Consider the following 22,265-nt stretch of genomic DNA (forward strand, 5'->3'; position numbering starts at 1 on the left):
GTTTCTTGAACTAGAATGCAAGATCTGACATACAAGCGTCATTCAAGTATGGCCCAAATAACAACAAGCGAAAGCAAGAGATTCCTCTAAAAGTAAGGAATGTGTAAAGAGCTGGTTGGTTGCCCAGGATAGGCTATAGTCTGCATGCATCCCCGCATATCTTAATATTCTTAATCGCTTGCTCGTTTTCATATTGATTGATAGCCCTACCTATACTTTTTAGGTTGCATTGCCATCCATGACATTTAAGCTACGAAATTTTATGAGACACAAGACGATAAATGATGAATGCACTGCGATGCCATGTAAGTGAAAGAATACATTTCATCTTTAAAAATTTCTTGTTTATTTCACTACCAAATATCTCACCATTAAGTTTATTGAAGTAAATAATTCATATATCATTATAATCCTTCAACCATTGGCTTGACATGTTTAGTGATGGAATTGGGAAACACTACTATTCTTTGGGTAAAACTGAGGTTTAATGAAAGTTATAACTTTTGAAAGACATGTTCCTCAGGTCTCGGAGCAGAGATGTTCATTCTCCGAAGCTTTGAGAAGACTGCACACTGGCCATTTTCCAGCGCTGTGATTGGCTGACCACTAGCCAATCAGGAGCATCATAAGGGACAGCGCTAGGCACCAAATACACGGCTGATGTGAATGTACTATAGTTTCTGAGCGGCATAACTGTAGGCGCTATAAACAGGTGAAAGCTAGTTTAAGGAGTTGTAGCCACCGGGAGGGTTCACTAAAATTTATTAGGTGAAAAAACTGGGTTATTACCGGGGCATCGCTTAAAAACCTGTTTTTTTTTTAATATGATGTTCTTAGTTATGTTTTCCAACTTATGGCATGCCGCTGGAATGGAATCCCCACCAGAGCAATGTTCTGTTGAGTTTTTATGCTCTTGTTAAAGGATATGTAGAGTCAAGTACACTACTGTATTGTAAGAAAGCAACAAAAAAAAAAAAAAAAACACACATATATATATATTATGAATGGGATTTGGCTAATGAGTTTTCTAATTAATTACTGTATTTTATATAGCCCTGCTTTGCTGAAGACACACACAAACTGTCAATTGAAGCTGAGAGTTACCCCCAAAAGACAGAGAATTACTTAATTGGAAATGTATTAATAATTGGATTATTTTTGTAACAAAGGAATTACATCAAACCCCTCCACTTCCCACCTAGTCCCAACAAAGAAAGAATGTGCTGTGATAGCGAGGAAATTAGATGAACCTTTAGTCAACGTCAGACAGTCAATTTTCCCTGCTTCAACTACAAAATATAACGCAACAATGTCTGTACACTAGCAGATATCGTATGCAGTTTAGTGTTGGTAAAGGATATTTCTCTTCCAAACAATGGTGATCAGGATCCAAGACTTGCCTGCACTTACTTACACTTGACTTTTCCCTAATTCCTGCTTACTGCACGGGAATCGATTATGCAATTTCACTAGGCAATGGTCATTATTCATATACTGGACTTTACAAAAGAAATATGGTTATACCAGGTTCTCTCGTAAATGGTGGCTGAAGGGAGAAATGGAAAAAAAAAATAAGTACAGTGGAAGAGATAAAAGCAATCAGCAGATACTGGTCAATTTCAGACTTACCGTTACGTGGGTTGCTTGTGCAATGCAACTGACGATCAGAATTCTTGAAAAAAACACACGTGTATCGTCGATTCACTAGTAAAACAAGGATAGGAGGAGAACAAAGCACAAAGTTAGCCTGAGCACGACGCGTGCTCTTAGTCTCAAAGTCGATCTCTCTCTGCTTTCATGGGTCAGGTCAGAGCGCTGTGTCTCGTCAGTAACGCTCGTATGGAGCCGCCGGCAGTTTGAAAATTTGACAAAACATTGCCGAATGCATAGAACAAGGAAAAAGGAAGCTTAAGACCACCTTCACTAGAGGCGACTTGGTAAAACCCCTCCCTGTGGGTTAGGCCCCTAATGCTAAACTATCCGCTATTAAAAGACATTACTTTTTTGAAAACACACAACCTACCTCCCTGCCCACATTCTTCTAGCTTCGACAGAGACGCTGTCCTGTCTTGGTTAGAATAATATCCCTAGTAAAATAATGTAGAGAGGGCGAACAGCAAAATATTTATAAATAAATAAATATAATATATATATATATATATATATATATATATATATATATATATATATATATATATATATTGTTACGTGGGTGTCTTAATGATCAGTTATTGTTTAATTTACGTAAAGTTTCACGGCCCTGCATGCCAAGAATACACGTAACCTGTCACTTGAAGCCACGAATTAACCTCAAAGACAGACGTTAATTAACCAAAGGTCGCCAGTTAAGGGTAATTAACCTTAACAAAGAATATTCAAGGAATAAAGACTTTATGATAAACGTCACCAACTACGGACGCAGAAAAAATCTCTACTAGTTACAATGGTATTAAATACAAAGACGCAACAGTTCTCCCCAAACAATGAGCGCTAGGCATAACAAATACCAGAGTATTAAAATGACTTGCTTGCCTAAATCCCCGAGACTTACTGGGATAATTCAGCTAACGCTAAACAATATAATAAAATACACTGTAATGGCTTAATCTAGACTTCGTACCAGCGATTACCCTAAATGGTGGCTGGAGAATGAAACAAAGAAAGATTGGGAAATACAGAAAAGAGGATAAAAGAATGGACGAAGTTTTGAACAAAACACAAACTTTACCTTAGGACGAAGCGTTGTCGCGCATACAACGGACGATTGGAAGTTCCGGGTAGTATTTCGTACTTCACCATTCACTAATAAAATAATAGACAAAGACGGTGACAGAGCCACTTCCCAGATGTCTGCTGGATTCGGCGGCTGGTTTCCCTCTCCCGTTCGCTGACCGGCCTGGGTCAAACAGGCCTACAGTCATGCCTTAGGCGTCTACGCTCTGTTAAAAACATTCGCCAAAAGAGACAGGTAGAAAGGAAAAAAGGACTTTAGGACCACCTATTCTTAAGGCTCATATGGAAATTTTCCTATAGGTGAAATGCCTAAATGCTACCTATTCCTTTCTCCAACGGACGTTACAATTTTAAACTGCTTCACGTGATTCGGGCCGCTACAACGGACGAAGTTTGAACTGAAGACGCCCTAATGTGGGACAAAGCTTTTCCTTGTCTTGGTCAGGCTGATATTATTACAAACAAATGTTATGAGGGCGAACAGCAGTAATATTTATAAATATATATATATATATATATATATATATATATATATATATATATATATATATATATATATATATATATATATAAACATTAAGCTACAAAAGTCATTTAATATCCAATTTGCTCTACCTCAGAAATATATATATTTTTACATATTTCCCTGGGTTTATGGTATTTTTACAGGCCAGCAACGGAAACTTTATTTAATTGGCCTTGGAGTTCTGACTTGCTTAAAGGGAAATCGTAAAAAAATAAAAAAAAGGGGCGAATTTAGGAGCTGAAGGCTCTACTTCATAAGGAAATGTTATGTAAACACTTGGGATAAATTAAAGAATTATATTTACAAAAGAAACCATTTGAAGGGGAAATGGATAAGTAAATTGATAAAGGGCTTGCAATGCCTGAAGATCCTTCTACTGGAGTCTTGAGTAAGGGCAAGGCACAGTCCAAGATGAGTCCAGTGCAAATAGGTCCCTCTGCAAGAGAGATTTAAACATTACACACCAGTAAAGGAACAATATAACACCAAATATGACTCGAGTTTGCACTGAGGGTGCCAAAGACTCGAGGAATGAATGACCACTTTACACTCGAACACAGGACATTGGAAATGGCACTGGATAAACTGGCACAAGGACAGAAGTGAAATGCTGGTACTCCAAACTTTCTAAAGGGCAAACGGTCGTGACTGAAAAGTCTTTACTCGCACTTTACTTTATGGGAAGCGGGTCTCTGGCAAAGAAGGACGAGGGACGATCACACATATGGCGGTTCCCTCGAGGATGACTGTCTGGAGTCGGGCAGGGGGAGAACGAAGGTCTCAGCAAATGTACCGCTCGTCCGCGTGTATGGCTGTCCCATCCTCTGTTACTGCATGGCTCCTGCCCACACTACTAACTGCCTGCTGCTACTGCTGTCTCTTCCTTTTAAGGGCTCCGGCCGCATCGTGCCCGTGATGTGTCATTCGCCAGGTGGTCAGCAATTCGTTTGCCTCTTCCCTGGTCCCGCAAAGGTAAGACAATTCAGCAGCTTAATCTGCCTTTAGAAAGGTGGTTTTAAGCAGCTTAGTTGGGCTAAGCTGCTCAAGGGAGTGGCATTAAGTCTCCTCTCCTTGCCCTTTTTTATCCGTGTCATCTCAATATCTGTTCCAGGTAAAAAGAAGGACAGATCAAAATGTTGATAACCTTGCTCTGATTTCTAGGTCAAATATGATCGGTCATGCAGTTCTCAATAAACAAAGGGTAAATTAGGTTGGGGGCCACGCTTTGTGCAGCGACTTCTTGTAAATTATATATATATATATATATATATATATATATATATATATATATATATATATATATATATATATATATATATATATATATATATACATATACAGTATCTATAATTAATAAGGCCTGGGTTCAGATGGGCCATCTTTATTGGTGCATCTGTTTTAAGAACAGAATCAATCATCTTACTTCATTCAGATGTCTGTGGTAGCCGTGGCTTTTCCATGGGTCAGCAAATCCCTTCTCCTTTGTCAAACTTCTCTCACTAAACCTATCTTTACACAAAGGTCTACAGAAACGAGGCACTGATATACAAAACTAGACTTTATTTGCAAATTTAACAAAAGTGATTCAGCAAAAGCTACGGTCATGAAATGGAGTGATTCACACCTCCTATCAATGGAAAACATAACTTAGAGGAAATACTGTTTCACAAACAAGCATAGTCATTATTCTACGCCAACGCATACTAGTGAATAACACCCTGGTCATCAAGCAAAGTAATAAGGTTGTAAAGACCACAACAGAAGTCATATCGTATATAAGAGTACAAAACACCACTTCCAAATATCGTCCTCCCAGGATGATGTTCGAATTCCTGTAGAAAAAAATATATCATTGTATCAGAAGCTACTGTGAAATATCCCGAGACCTTCAAGAAAATCAGGGACAAGGACTGCCATCCAGAACAGGTGTTCAATATGGACGCGACTGGCTTGTTCTGGGGGAAAAATGTCTTCATGGACATACCTCATGAAGGATGAAGCCCGAGCCCCTGGGTTTTTAAGGCCCAGAAGGATAGAGTTACCCTCATGTGTGCTAATGCTGCTGGCTTCATGCTGAAATCAGGCCTCATTTACAAGCAGCAAACCCCAGGGCCCTCAAGAATAAGAGAAGAACTTGCTGTCTGAGTTTTGGATGCATAACCCAAAGCCTGGATCACCAAAATCCTTACGTCTTAACTGGTTCATTCAGAGCTTCATCCCTCATGTTAAAGATTACCCCAACTACTTTTGCATGGAGTTCAAGGTGCTGTTGATTATGGATAATACTGGTGGCCACCCTCTGGATCTTTATTACAAGGGGGTCCAGCTCGAGTTTCTCCTTGCCACCACCACCTCTCTCCTCCAGCCTACGGGCCAGGGCTTGATCTGTGCTTTCAAGGCACTCTACACCCAAAATGCCCTCAAGCACCTCATGGAAGGCAATGGACAATGACAGTAAATTTACGCTGAAGGAGTATTGGAATAAATTCACGATTGCCACGTCTGACTGTCATTGGCTGATCATTGAAGGATATGAAGGAGACCCTTAAGTTGTGGCCGGAATGTGTTTGCAATTATAAGGACTTCTTTCCTGAAGAAATTCAACATTCGGCCATTGATCACGCAGTCCAACTGGCAAGGACGCTTGTGGAGAAGGCTTCAATGACATCACCAAGAATGAGTCAGTACCCTTATTGATGCCCACTCTGACCCCCTGACGGACCAGGACTTGGAAGAGCTGCTGAAGTCTGCCAGCGTGAAAGAAGACATGGCAGGTTCAGGGGACAGGGACGAGGAGGAGGATGAGGGCCTATCTTGGGAATGTCTGTCCCAAATTATGAGGGCAACCAGGGAGCTGAAGATTACTTGGGCATGGGATCCTTATATGGAATGCTCTATAAAGTTTCCAAATGCCCTTGATGCATGCATGGTGCCCCATAATAACCTCCTCGTCAAAATAAAAATAATCTTTGCTTATTGAGCAAATTTCATTTTCAGTAGATCATACTGTACTAGGCTATGCTCAGGCAGCAAATTTCATTTTCGGTAGATCATGCTGTACTATGTAATGCTTGTATACAAATTTCACTTTTGGCAGACTATACCAGGCTAGGCTTTCAAACAAACTTACCAAACTTATGGCTTATGTAACATTTCATAACGATCTCTTATAATTAACAACCACTCACCATAGACCTGACATAAACAAACAAATTGGAAAGCAGCTGTTTTGCAATTTTGAGGGAATTTTACTTCAACATAAAGTATGTTCTTTTACCTTTGTATACCTGTTTTACATTTATGTGCAAAATAAAATAATTCCAGTAATACATTAGTTTCTTTTGGCAACTAAAAAATTACTCTCCTAACTCTTTCGCTAGTAGGCTCAATCAGCTGATTCTGAGAACGTAAACATTAGCCTAGCCTACATAAATGAATATGGCCAAGGGTAATTTTTTTTATAAATATTACGATGGTGGCATAACATGATAATACTGGGGAAGTTTGTATATCCACGAGACGTGCCTACAGCTCATTAGCAATAACTCCAAATGACAAACAGCATAGAATAAAAGATGTTCAGTGTGCCATAATCTACCTGAAAAGTAACTTACCTGACCAGTTTGCGTGAATTTGCTGATCGACAATTTTTCCCACAAAGCGTAACTTTTCTAAGTACCCTGCTGACATGAACGGTGCCATGCAGTATTGCTCTTCTGTAGTTCTTAAGATGGCCATAGTGCAGCGCTGCTCTCACCCCGTAGTTCCTAAGGCTGCCGCTGTATGTTGCCCCAACCTGATAGCAGGATATTTAATTCCATCCAACCGTGAGCCGGGTTGACACAGATCATTCCCTAGGGCCATGGAATAAATACATCTAACCAATGAGACTGTGTCTGATCAATATGATTCATAGACCTATGCCCTGACCCACAGTCACCCTTTCTTTCCTTCTTTAACTGCTGCGATAGTCACGACAGAATTTTGTTGCCCTGGCCTAGAGTAACTTCCGCTGACAAATTTAATTCCTTTACTGATCTCTATATTCCAATTGTACTTGAATTTCTCTGCAATATTGGTGAATTCACTAAGTGGCTGTACTGAAAAAGGTTTCATTTTGGTGATTATTCTGCTGATATCATGTGTACATCAGAAACAGACGATTTCTTCAAGACATAATCAACTGATCTACATTTGGAGTTGTGTAAATCGAAAGTGACGAAAGAAGGTATCAGTTCAGCATAGATTGTTCTTTGAAGTCAAAAATGTCTCTACAATCAATAATTCTACTCATATTTTGCTTTACTACAAAACTGCGACAGTGCAATTCAGGATCTTTTGTTGTACCACTATCATTGCACATGACGGTAGATGGGTATACATTCTATAGAGACATTTATTGCAAAATACTGCTGGCTGATAATAAGAAAATCGGTCGTCCTGGTCATATTGTTGAGATTAACAAAAGTAAATTTGGGAATTGGAAGTACAACCGTGGATATAAGGTTGATGGATCCTGGGTGTTCAGTGGCACTGATGGACAAACACGTGAGACCTTTTTGAAGGTCGCTTTTGACCACTCTCCTGAAACTCTGTTCCCCATGTTGCTGGACAACGTACTTCCAGAAACCAGTATCATGTCTGATTGCTGGAAGTCGTACAGCAACATCTGGGAACATTATTTCGTTCATAATGTAGTGAACCACAGTGTTAACTTTGTTAGTACTGACGACCTGAGGCCACATCAATTACAGAGTCCCAGCATGCTTCTGTAAGCTGGAGCACACTACTGAGACATGGTACACAGAAAGAACTTTAAGAAAGCTATTTTCTATGTACCGAGTCCAGAAGCTATATTTATAAGCTGTTCTGTGTCCATTTCAGGTGTTTCTGGATTTAATTAAACATGTCCATCCGCTCAAAAGCTGCCCAACGTCCCCCCGTCTCCGATTTACTTTCCCGGCCGAAAACTATAAGACCTGGACCAAGTACTTCCTATTCACCTGATCGTCCGCCCACTGCAAAGGAGCCGAAACTGGTACCCTCATGGTCGGACAGCAGCAATTTTGAGTGAAGTAAGCAGTGCATTTCTCTTTCTTAGAGTTTCATGTCACTAATTATGACGATTTGGACCTACTACCATTAAGGGGCAGCCTAGGCCAGTCCACCTGTTCGAGTTACTGCATTACAACTTTATTCTAGGTTTGATTAGGATTTGGTCTGTTTGGTTAAGCCGTAGCCAGCGCCGAAGCACGTGTCCGAACACATCGTTTATCCCGCCGATTGGAACAACAGGCCAAATTTATACTGTACATGCCTTCGAATTACTGGGTTAAAAGGTGAAGGGTCACCCCCAGCCAGGTCAGGGCATGGCGTCCTGAGTCAGGTTAGGTTGGGTTGGGTTAGGTTAGGCCAGGACACAATATTCTAGGTTCGGTTAAGTTTTGGTTTGTTTGCTTAGGTCACAGCCAGTGACGGAGCACATGTCCAAACAGATCTTTAGTCCCTGTGATTGGAACGACGGGACACACGATGTAGCTGTATGTATGTAGAGTGGAGGGTCAATCTGCAATAACGAGTAATGTTTCTTATGTAGGTAAGCAGCAGCCTAGGCTAGCAGTGTCCGTAGGTACATTAGGGTAGACTATCTGAATGTTGTAGCCTCTTGTATGCAGAGTAGCAGGTCAGCCTTCTGTGTGTACAGTGGCGGGTCAGTAAATCGGGAATTATGGAAGTTGTGGACATCATATACCTTTGTGTCTGTTCCCCCCACCCAAAATACCCCATTTTCCAATAGGGGGTACCCTTATCATTTGTAGGTTTCCTTCAGTTTTTTATTTTTACACTGGGTCACCACAAAAACAAGATAAATAGCAATGATTTCATTCCCCATATAAAAAAAATAGTGAAGTTTTTGTTACAATTTTAAATTGCCTTTTTTTTCGGGGTGGGAAAGTCGCCATCCAGTTGTCCTTCACTGGCCCCTAATACATTATAAATGTATCCAGTACATAAAATATATTTCATTACTATTACCTTTACCTTTGTTTTAAATACAGCAGTAATAGCCTATTGACTTACCCAAATGGATACTGTGAAGTATTGCCTAAGGCAATACTTCACACATATAATTTTTTTTAACTTGCGTACGGTAATACAATATGCTAACGACTGATATGGAAGTTGCTGTATAAAAGTACATTAATGGTGATAAATCCTTGGTAGGCTGTGGGTAAACACAGGTAGGCCACCTACCTACTGAACTGTGCATCATTTAGGAGAGAGAAAAAGGGGGTTGTATTTTTTTCAAAGTGAGAAAAGGTTACTGTGGGGTTGGTAGGCCAGATAAGACGGGTGGGAGGGCATTTGACTTCTTGAGAGTTTTCACAACTCCCACTGGCTTAAAAGCATTATGTCACTTGACATGTCATTTCATCTTTTTATTAGTTTTAACTGGCTGAGCACTTATGTTTTTTGTAAGCTTTCTAACTTTTGACATAAGTGCATATGTTATTGTTTACTGTTTTGCTTGGAATGCTTGATAGAGATGTGCATCATAATAACTCCATAAAAATTTCCTTCTCTAACTGGCTACATTCAAAGAGTATCAATGCACTTGTGGAAAAGGACACTTTGCTCCTTTGTTAAGTTGCTGTTGTTCCTTGCTATTTGCTTTCAGAATATCTGCTGTGCGCTTGTGTGTCTAAATGCTTTCCCCCAAAGAAGCAGCTTTAGTTGCAGTGCCCGCAGGGTTCCAGGTGCTGTTATTGCTGTGTATAGCCCCACCTCCTCCTAAGAGGGCTAGGAAGAGGCTCACAATTCAAAAGCTGGAAATTATTGTGAGAATCAAAGCCAAATGGGTAATGGCAATTACATATCATTAAGAAGTAAGGGACTGCCTAATCTACCTTTCTGGACATCAAAGCAGCCAAGGCCAGGCTGAAGCTATATATGATGGTCTTTCAGATGTCCAGTAGTCAGACCCGAAATGTTATGGCAACACTGAATTGAGGATACTAAACAGTCAACCTCTATGTTCTACAAGTAATCCAAACTGTACTTAATGGCTGCATGAGTCATCAACCATAGATGAATTCTGACAGGAAAAGGTAAGAGACCCTAGCTAATTAGCAAAAGCAGGAGCAACTACATATAGCTAAATATTTCACTTAGGTAGCTGTTATTATATACTCCTCACCAAGACAAGGAGCTAGAAGCTTAGGGGAGAATTTAACAAAGAAAAAAAAAAAAAGTAAAGAGAATTCCACATTTCAGAAATGAATGGTATAAAAAAACTAATCAAAGTGGCAGGTTCTTCAGAGTCAGTGACTTTCATGTTCTATCTGAAATTCTGAACCCTGGTGTATACTGTGAAGAAATGAATATTAAGGATGCCCTAAGTAGTATGTTTACAGCAAACATTGTGAAACAACCTTGCTAAAGAGCCAAAGTGAGAAGAACACAGAACAGACATAATATTTTGGACTTTCTTTGATTCTACTGTACAGTATTAAGATAGCGTGGGTGTGTGTGTGAGAGAAGAACCAATCCAGATCTAAAAAACATTTACTCTACATAGATGAACAAGTCCTGCATAAACTGACAGGAGTTACCAAAAGAAGTACATAGGCACCTAAAATGTCTCAAATTGACAGAGGCAACTTTACCTATACCCATAATGTGACCCTTTCAAGACATTACTCTTTACTACTGCTTGATTCAATAAATACTACAGTATTTACTTTTGCTCTACTTAAGACATGCTACTATTTACTTCTGATCCTTCCATGACATGCTACTATTTAGTTCTGATCCATTCCAGACATACTACTATTTACTTCTGATCCTTTCAAGACATACTACTATTTACTTCTGATCCATTCAAGATGCTACTACAGTATTTACTTCTGATCCATTCAAGACATGCTACTATTTATTCTGATCCATTCAAGACATGCTACTATTTATTCTGATCCATTCAAGACATGCTACTATTTACTTCTGATCCAATCAAGACATGCTATTTACTTCTAAGTGCAAAATACTGATAGATCAGAGGGGTTCAGTTTGTGGAGGTAGTGGAATCTCTCCACTACTCTCTATCTTGAGCTCTCTCTGCCTGAATTCTCATTGTGTCTAGGTTTTCACCTATCCTCTTTCTCCATGATATCCTGGGTCTTCCAACAGTTTCACCTCCGCTACTTCCATACCTACTGTTTTTCTGTTCTTCATCCCATCTCATCATATGCTGAAACCATCTCAATCTTTGAGAAGTTTCTGACCTCTTGATACTACACCTTCCCCAACAATTACTCATTCATAATGCAATCTTCCCACCATTCCCATACCACAAATCTTCACATTCTATTGCCACATATCTTACCATTCTATTCTCACATTTTTCAAAATCCCTATTTTCCTTGTCAGTGACCAGGTTTCTGCTGCATACAGTAGTGGAGCCCTTCTGCAGCAACAGTGAGCCTTTGCTCTCTTTACAATGTGACATTTTATTTACCAGCAGTATGATTATCTTTCTAAATTCATTTTCACTACTCTCTCACACTCCTGCTTCACAGTCCACAACCACAGGTAACAAATACACTCTACTTCTTCCAGACCTGCTCATCTACCACAACAGAGTTCTCAACACCTTTCTTCCCCATTTACTCTTACTACATTTTGGGCATTAAAAATATCTGATCTTACTATAGAGTCCACCCCTCAACTTTGCCACAATAACATGGTCACTTGAAAATTGAAAATGACCTATCTCTATTTGTGCCACCCGATATCTGCATTTATGGAATTACAAAGTTTAAATGAGACTCAAAATGAACTTCTGAAGACGGTGAATACAAAAAGATGATGATTTGTGAAAAGTGGAAATCTCAGCATACAAGTTAGTACGGGAAGAAGGGCCACGATGAAAAATTAATTACCTTAACATGACAGGAAGGTAAATTAATCAAATAAGTGTCTCTGATTGGCAACACAAGTAATTACTTTTAATCACACTTAAACAATTCATTGACAGACTTTCCTTTGAGTAACATAAGTAGTCTAGAACAAATATAAATTTCAACTATTAGGCAGAAAAAAAAGTTATATCACATGGAAATCTTGAAAAATGACGTTCATGATGTAGCCTAGTTTGGCTAGACTGAAAATTAGCCTGATCAATCACTCAATTTAAGGGTAATTTCAGATGATAGCATGCAGAAAATGCATCAGCTGGTCCAAAGCTTCTTAGTGGTACTACTAAGACCCCAAGGATGATGATTCATAGTGATATTTATCAGACCTATGGTAATCTGAGCTAATGACCTATCAGTGAGAACAGAAGAGGAGGGGCTTTTCATAAACGTTAAGACCTCTAAGGAGGTAGAACATTCTGTTCTCCTGCTGACATCCTAGAATGAGAGGCACACAAATTATTCTGAAAATGACCTATATAAGATACAAATAAATGTGTTGGGGAAATCATATAAATACAACGGAAGCTGAGGGGTGTGGTATGCAGAGGCTGGATAACAGATTGAGATCACTTGACCTCTGTGCAATGGTTTTTAGCTTGACAGCAGAATAATACCACCCACCTGATTATACAGAAATGAACAACATGGGCATTAATGCTCATTGTAGCCATTTGGGTGTCAAGGGGAAAGAACCAATCAGTTTTGGTGATCCAAAGCTTCTTAGTGATACTACTGAGACCCCCTGGTTGAAGATTCATAGGAACATTTATCAGACCTATGGTAATCTGAGCTGATGACCTAACAGTAAGGACAGAAGAGGAGGGGGGATTATCATAAAGGTAAAGACCTCTGAGGAGGTAGAACATTCTGTTATCCTGCTGACATACTAAACTGTGAGGCACACAAATTATTCTGAAAATTACTTCTATACAAGATAAAAATGAACGTGTTGGGGAGATCATATCATAAATACAAAGGAAGCTGAGGGGTGTGGTATGCAAAGGCTGGACAACAGTTTGAGATCACTTGACCTCTGTGCAATAGTTGTTAGCTTGAAAGAGGAATAACACCCACCTGATCATACAGAAATGAACAATGTGGGAATTAATGCTCACTGTAGCCATTTAGGTGTCAAGGGAACTGGAGTAATCAGTTGTAGAGTGGTGACAGGTATGACAATCGCATGAAACTGACCAGTAAGTAAACCCAAGTTATGGAGAAAGGGAATGTGAATCCAGGTAGAAAAACCCAAAGCAGCCAATAAGGGAGAAAACTCATATATTCACTCACATCAACCTGGCAGGAATACTTTCTTTAGTCATTATACCCTAATGTGTTCCTGGGTCCAGATTCTTACCCAAAACTGACTGACTGACTTTGTATAAACAGTACCTGTCCAATGCTGTCTTCACTGACTTCTGTGGGCTGTCCTTTTGAGTCAGAAACTGAAATTTTTGTACTGCCTTGTGCTTCTGCCCGAGGGGTTGAGTTTTCCATTCTTTCTCCAGATTCTGTAAGTTCTTCTACATCTGTAACATCAATCTCATTTTACACATAAAGACAACATTCATTATATTATTAAAGTACTGGTTTCATAAATGAGTTGTGAAGGTTTATAAGAATTTCCCCTTAAATTTCTGATAAACAAATACAGAATAAACCATTAATACAAGCTTTAATCTTCAAAGTCTTACTTCTGAAATAGTCTGGAACTTCACTGGCACAGAAATTTATGATACCTAACAGTTACCAAGATATTTTGTAGATTACAGATTTAATCAGTGCCATGTCAAACATCTGTGATAAAAAGATGCCCAAGAACAGAACAATAAGGTCCATGGCTAACAGCAACTACTCAAATGGATGATGGATTCCAATTTTTCAAGTATGTGTCATCCTTCTATATTAGCAGACATTAAGACAAGTTTATAACTTACAGTTTGCAAACTTTATTCACTGCGTACATGTGTTCAACTTTCATTTTACTATGAAATATATAAAGGTTTTGTAACAATTATTCATACAAACCTATAAGTTACAGACCTCATTTGCAGTCCAAATGTCCAAAGGCAAATGCATTCCAATATCTAAGAACAGAAGCAACAAAGAAGACTGTTCATGCATGCACCCTATGACCAACTGGTAGATAGTAACTATCATTGTTTCATGTAAATTGGATCTATCACCGTAAGAATATGGGAATGGGAGGTACCAATTAGTGTATGACTAACGAGAGAGAGAGAGAGAGAGAGAGAGAGAGAGAGAGAGAGAGAGAGAGAGAGAGAGAGAGAGAGAGAGAGATATTTAACGTTATTATTTAATCTTATTAAATTTAATATTTGAAAATTAGTACATACCATAAATCATTATTTTACCATAAAGGGTACCCTCTAAAAATGCTTATACTGTACTATCATCCTGAAACACTCATATACCATTTTAATATAATTTCAATAATACTTTAATACAATTTTAATATTTCAACAGTATCAATTCTGAGCATCTATCTTTGTTTTAAGGAGGTCTGGTCTGTCCTGAATGGAGGGGAGAAAGCCAATTTCTCTCTCTCTCTCTAAGTTACCTATTATTTAATTTTGGGGTATTATTATTATTGTCATTTATTATTATTATTAATCTTCATATTTGAAAATCAGTAAATAATTTTTTTATCCTAAAAAATAAAAACATGTATTTAGCCATGAAAATAACACCAAAATACACTAATTAGTTAATATTTCCGGACGAAAAAATCTGCGAATTGCCAAATTTTTCACGAATAATTTAGATATGTTCCACAGAAAATCCCACGAGTAGGTGAGTCCATGAATCGTGAGAACGCGAATACGGGTGTGTGTGTATATACTTAAATATTTCGTTGCTGATCTTTTCTCCATAGTGAATATGGGTATAATGTAAAAATATACCAGTCCTATTCTACTTACCATCATTTGTAACATTTCTACAGTAATTGTTTACTATTGAATGATGGCTGAAATGCAAGCAAAACAGCTGTTTCTCGTTCGGTTGTTTATGGCTGTATGCATTTACACGACGATTACTATATAAAGTTACTAACATGACATTTTTATAATAAAGTTTTACATATACCAAGTTATCAAAATGCTTTAGTTTCCCTTGAACGGCAGCTTAAAAAACAAAAGAATTCACGGGCAATGCCTCAAAGTTTAGTGCAGGTGACTGGTTCCGCCCACTAACAGAAATCTCAGGAACCACTAGCAAATGAGCTCATTCTGTTTCCTGCTGGTAGTCAGGTAACACCAAGTGTCAATGGCAGCTGTGTTCTTAAATCTGCCGGTCAGACACCGGATTTCGGCGAATATTATTGCCAATTTTGGGTAGCTTCAAGTTTACAGGATAATATTTTATTACTGTGTTGTTAAGATTGGATCCTAGTTATCATGTTTTGCTCAGTAGAAAATTCACAATTAGATTGTTTAACTACCAGTAGCATAGTTTACCAATATGCGTTCACTTTCCGATTAACGACATCTATGGCACAAGCCTTCTCTCGAGTCTTTGCCAACTTTCCTCTGTTTTCTTTTCTGGCCTTGATCTTCAAGCTGCCCCACAAGATCAAGAGGGACAAAGAATCAAGGTGTGATTTTTCAAAGGGACCCACTATGGTACCTGTCCAATTTCAGTCTTTCAGAGGAAGTTCCTCATCATCAGACCAGTCTCAGACTGCTTCTCATTCCTTGTTCTTGTCAAGAGAGCCCGCTAGGGGAACTGTGGATTTTCCAGGACTTGTCCCTAGGAGATCAGAACTTTCACACATTTGCCAGAGTACTGAAAACCTTTAGTGTACAGCTTCAGTCCTCATCGTCACTCTTCGTAGACTGCGGTATTCCTTCACACAAGACCACAGTTCTTATGGCTTACATTAGCAGTGAACAATTGAGAGTTTTTCTAGTACAACTGGAATTTCTGACAAATGAACTGAACTGTCAGGAACTCACTCTTGCATCTGAGGGGCCTTTGTCCTCCTATTGTCAGGTTATGTGCTATCTATGGGACAGGCCGACTTTGTCTGCCTGCCAACCTAAGGAACCTTATAACATAGGGCAACATCACTGTTCTGCAAGACGATTCTAACTTAAATTTCTACGCTCTTCCACTGTTCAAAAGGTCAAGGAAGGGCGTCAAGACTTCTCCAGATTAATCAGAACGTTACAGACGTTCTTCGTAGCCCCGTTCTGTTTGGTAATTTATGACTCCCAGATTGCTGCAATTGTCTGGTGAACTCTCCCAGAATCCTTCCACCTTTTGGTCCTCCTCAAACTACCTCACTTCAAGAGACATCATCAGCGGTGGTAAGCTCTTACGCAGGTTGACCTTGGGCTGTCCGGCTGCTTATCAAGAAGGAATGTTTTTTTGTTCAGAGGTGCTACAAATACCTTTACAAGATCTGAAGGGGGTATCAAGCTATGTCTGACTCGGTACACAATTTGCTCATTTGCCCTGGGAATTTTGACTGAGAACAAGGACTCTTCCATGACATGGACCTGTCCTCTCTCACTCAAGAACTTACGGAAGAGAAGACAATTTTGACAGCAGGGGACAGTGCTTGGGGCTCCCAGGAGCACCCATCAGCCCCCCCACCTTTTTTTTACCTTGCCTGGCTCCAGCTATGGCTGGGCTCCAGTCCAACTCCGAGCTCCTAGGAATGGCCGCCAGCTTCCAACTGATTAGTTATCTGGTGGCCAGCTCAGCTGGCTCAACCTACAGCCCGGCGCAAGCTCAATACACCCAATGCTGGGGTCCAGCTCCCTATCATCTGGCGCAAACTTTTCCCGCATCTTTGGTTATGGGGATGAGTAAGAAGCTCTCTATTCTCTGGGATTTTTCAGGTACTGTATTACCTGAGCAGGATTGGAAGCACAGGGGTCCATTCATAACTTTTAGTGCGCTGGCAAGGACATTTCTTGCCCTGTCTCGGAATGTATGGTCCTTTCTCGTAAAGAAAAATAATGAAAAAATAATAATGTTGAAGATTTAGATAACAACAACACAAATGAGAAACATAAAAATGGTAAAAAATAAAAAATCTATATATATATATATATATATATATATATACACTAAAGCCCTGTATTCGCATTCTCACAATTCACGGATTTCTCTATGGAACATACATACACATTATTCGCAAAAAATTCGCCCATTCAGAGTATTTTTTGCTGAGAAATGTTCGCTAATTACTTTATTTTCATATCATTCTCATGGCTAGATGCACTTTTTATGATAAAACTATTAAAATACTCAGGTATAAGCATTTTAAGAGGGGTTTTCTTGCGTTTAACTATCAAAATAGGTAGTTCTAAGTGTTTTTAGAAGGGTTTTAAGTATTTGCAAATTTTAGCCATTTGCAGGGGGTTTTCAGGTATCCCTTTACGAATATAGAGGTTTACATATACTGTATATATACATACATACACACACACACACACATATATATATATATATATGAAAATTATATATATATATATATATATATATATATATATATATATATGGTAGCCCCATGAAATTTTTCTGGATCCACTAGTGACTATACCTATTGCCCCAAATGTGAACTGACTTAATGGTTACAATTAAACGAAAGGTGAACAAGAACTAAGTGCAATACTTAGTCTCTTGTTTGTGTTGTATGGACATGCAATATCTTCCAGCAATTTTGATAACTTTTGTAAATAATCATATCAATGCCCTTAATATCACTCTCTCTCTCTCTCTTGTTATGCATTTTTATTACAAGTTAATGTCCTTCAATAAAATGTGATTTATATAACTGTGTTTATCAGTAAACCTACTGCATTATGTTTACCCAAGGTTTCAGCCAATGATGTATAATTGCCTTAGTTGATTTATGATGGGTTTTGGGTGAGTCAGGATTCATAAATTTTCATATTCCATGCTATGCACATACAGGAAGTCAACACTTTATGGTGGGGGTTCCATTCCTGACAATGGTCTTGCAATAAGTAAGCTACTTTACCAGAACATTTATATCTATAATGGGAATACATAGCTCTTACAGGACTGTCACAGTGCCTTATGGCACCGTAAAGCCAAGTTAGGGCACCGAAAAATTGGGTTAACGGCACCGTGAACCAAGCACCGTAAAGTCAGAATGCTGTGAACCAAGGCAGCCATAACCCAGGAACTGCCTATACACAGCAAGTGCACAGTATAGTTTACCTCAATGTGAGGCATTTGTGTGTATACACATACGTACTTGGTGTACATATACACAAGAACACAGACTGAGACACTGATGGGCAAGAAGTCTGACAAAACAAAGCTGGGCAGTTTATACCAATACATTATTTTGTAATCTATTTTTCACTTCAACTTTAGAAAAGCTTGATGAATATTAAAATCAGTGAAAAAAACATAAAACAATGTATTTTTAAGGTGAAAAAAATTACATGAGATAGCTGAAGTAGGTGAAGGCCTGCCCAACTCTCCCCACTCAGCTCTCTCAGCCCCGTAAGCACTTACCCTGGCCTAACCCCCTAACCCCCACAATATTTACCACTCAAAAGTGGTAAACAAAATTGCTTCAAGTGACAATGCTTTCAAGCCTATAACAGTCGTGAAAGTTCTAAAGTCAATCCCATTCCCCCAAGCAAACACTTTCCCTGGACTACCACCTCCACAACAACCCTTTCTCAACCTGCTTACACCTGTAAGCATTGTTACCAATCATCCAAGTGCAGATTTTTTTATTTTTATGAATTTATATATATTTTACATCTACTTTGCCATGTTGGGGACCACCCAGATAGTACAGAGTTTCAGATAGAGTGAAACCTGATAACTGAAGGACTACTGTAGAAGAGAAATGAAATGTTTGCATGGACATGCAGTCAACAAATTTGCCGTAACACATATCACTGAAAGTTAACTCTTTGTAGGACCTATTAATAAAACAATCTTCGCATAAATAACCATGATATTCGTTACCGAACAAAAATGCATACATGGAAGAACCTCACATGGTAAATACTATTATGGTGCATGGAGAACAGTGTAACTGCACAAGCTTACAGTTGATATTTATACTGGTGAAAAATAAGCAAATATCATACATGCTAATTATAGGCAGCAGAATGTGTGACATCTGGCCAAAAACAATAATAATTAATACACAAACTTTCTTATTAACGTACACTCCCAACCAGACCATGTGTCAAAGCAAGTAAATACCAATGCTGTATGTGGTGATATACCACCAACTCATTTTTTGCCTTGTTATTGAATTTATTTTCTTGCTGCCAGCTTCTTTCTAATTCTTCTCCTCTGTTAACCCTTAGTTAGGGTTACTATTTCTGATAAACCTTTTTCAGGTGTTTCCAAACACTCACACCTGGTAAAGGTTGTCAAAAACACAACCCCAACTACAAATTAAGCTGGAAAGAGCAAGACAGGCAAGACAAGAAAAAATTAGAAAAAATTAATTGGCATTATCTAAACTGCTGAAGCCAAACTGAAACGTTCTCACACTGATGTTTAAGACCTCTGGCATACAAACAATGAGGGGATAGTGCCTGAAATGGGCCATGTGAATACATGGGTTAACAATTGCTCTGAGCTACTCTGCTTCTTCTTGTCTTCCATGAATTACAAGGCACACATGCCAGGAGCATTCTTAAATCTTCCCAGGGATGCATGTGTCTCAGGACACTGAGAATGTGCAACAGGGCTCTACATGACTGATGAGCTTGGTATGAACAATTAATTTGGAATGAGAGAGAGAGAGAGAGAGAGAGAGAGAGAGAGAGAGAGAGAGAGAGAGAGAAGAGAGAGAGAGAGAGAGTATAAACCAATAAATAGCACAGCAGTACATCACATGGTTCCTATAAATAAGCTGCCGTATAAAAAGTTGTCATATCCAGTAACCTCTTCATTCCAACCCCTCCTAAGACCAGTCTACAGCAAGAATCAAAAAACTAATTCAAATGTAAAGAAATAGTGTTACTAATTTAAGGTACACTCTAGTTATTTAATGAAATTAAAACAAACATATAAATAGTGATATAGTCCCCAAGCAGCCAGTTACTACAAATTACTCACTTTCATGGTAGCTCACATCAAACAGTTTACAAAATGGTAAAACATCCATTTTTATCTACTGCAATTATTTTTGGAGATATTCATATTTACAGCACCCATTTATTGTAATGGCTACCATAAAACTATGGCAACTGAAGGCATTCTTTTATTAAATTAAGTTCCTGTGCAATGACAGATTTTTGCTACCATAAAACCAAGCTATGTACTTATTTAGCACTACATAATATGGTTGACTTCATTATCACTATGAAGAAAATGTACTTGGGTTTCGTTGACTTCATTATCACTATGAAGAAAATGTACTTGGGTTTCAATTCATGATTCAATTGTTACAAGGTATAATTACTGATAACAATCTCGTGTTGATTAATACCAAAGGTAAGAATGTTTGGAAATAAAAACTACTTACGAAGACGATGTGATGTGCAAGACTGTACAGAGGTTTCTGCTGAAGGAGTTGCCCCTGCCTTGGCTATGGTAGTTTCAGGTCCTGTAGCCTCATAATGGTGAACCTAAGAAACATCAAAGCTCCAGTGTGAGGTAAAATGAGTTTTATTGACTTGTGTGCACTTTCTGAATTCCCTTCTGATCTAGGTCTTCAACTGTGCCCTTTCTCCATGCTTTTCTGGGCCATCCTACTGGTCTAACAGCTACTTCCATATACTGTACTACTTTTTCTGACGTAATTGTTCCCCATGCTTTATCAAATATCCCAATCCCCCAAATAGTAACTTCATCTCGAAGTATAGCAGAGTATCCTATAAAAAGAATTTATTCATTTATTATAGAGCTTAGCTTTGAAAGTCATATTCTGTCTTGTAAAGATATAGTGTACTGCTGATTTCGAATGGAGTTACGTTCATCAGTGATCAGTAACAAGTCCATTGTTGTTCACCAGAGTAATGAAGAATCTACAAAAGAGAAGAATCTAAAAAGAAGTGTGCAAAGGGAACCCACTGGGAGCAGCTATATCCAGATGACCTAATGTTAACATGAATAAAAATTAAAGGAAAGTCATACAGATGCTTAAAAATTAGCGGAGCAATAAGATGGACAAATTCAAGGGGTAAACCCAAGACCATATACTGAATTTAACTGATAGTGCCAAAAGGATGCCTAGGACTGAATAAAATAAAAACAATGGATTTTCAGTAATTGTCATGTGTAAGAGGAGCATATACGAAAAAGTTGAGAAGGATCATGCTGGGGCAGCACACACATAATATGAGGTAAAAAATTAGTTACCCTGAGGACATAATGACCTGTGATGCAAGTATTAATTGGGTAAAAAGAAAAAGCAAACACCTACACCATGAATGAGGTGAAAGATTTTACGTCACTAATAAATACAAGTATCTCATTGGTAAACAGCAAAATGTATTCTGCTTTCATGAACCCCATATTACAAGTTGCAGCTCACACAGGCACTTGCAAAGAAAATATAGGAAATTCTGAAGAGATTTAACTGCATATGCATAGATTCACAGCTGGAGTGCTTTGAGAAAATTGAATTACAAATTAAAAAGTTACAGTGGATGTAGCAATTCCACACATGAAAAAACTTGAGCTCTTAAAGACAGCTTTGCAGTTTAGTTAGGGGAGACTGGATGAATACATCTACCCCAACAGTAGATACACAGGTCATGTAGGTCCCTGTTGAAATTACGAGTGTGCAATACAAAATATGACTGTCAAGAAAAAAAAATCACAAAAAATTATATATACAGGTGTGTAAATTGCATAGCAAAACAAGTACATAAGCAAAAATAATTCTAACCAGTAAACATAAAACTGAAACTATCACCAAAACAGTTCATCAGTGAATTAAAATCTACAGGAAAATAGCAACCAACAAAATGAATATACATTAAAAAAAAATCAGACAAAACCACAATTATGAAAATGTCCAATACTCTGAGATCAACTGGACAGAC

At 38.5% G+C, this 22,265-nt stretch overlaps 1 protein-coding gene across 2 annotated transcripts in view; it reads right to left on the reverse strand.

The window, feature by feature from the left end:
• The window catches only part of LOC136826056 (mucin-21-like), a 39,086-nt gene extending 18,030 nt beyond the window's left edge, over positions 1–21,056 (reverse strand). Inside the window, exons 1-2 of one of the 2 annotated variants that reach the window (XM_067082954.1) lie at positions 20,741–21,056; positions 13,627–13,763 (exon numbers count right to left, since the gene is read on the reverse strand). In XM_067082954.1, coding sequence (XP_066939055.1) covers positions 13,627–13,731 — 105 coding nt within the window. In that variant the 5' untranslated portion in view covers positions 13,732–13,763; positions 20,741–21,056. The remainder of the gene's footprint in view (positions 1–13,626; positions 13,764–20,740) is intronic. The other variant, XM_067082963.1, reaches the window with a different exon arrangement.
• Positions 21,057–22,265: the final 1,209 nt, after the last annotated feature.

Source organism: Macrobrachium rosenbergii, chromosome 3 (genome assembly GCF_040412425.1).
Source record: "Macrobrachium rosenbergii isolate ZJJX-2024 chromosome 3, ASM4041242v1, whole genome shotgun sequence".
NCBI classification, from domain to species: domain Eukaryota; kingdom Metazoa; phylum Arthropoda; class Malacostraca; order Decapoda; family Palaemonidae; genus Macrobrachium; species Macrobrachium rosenbergii.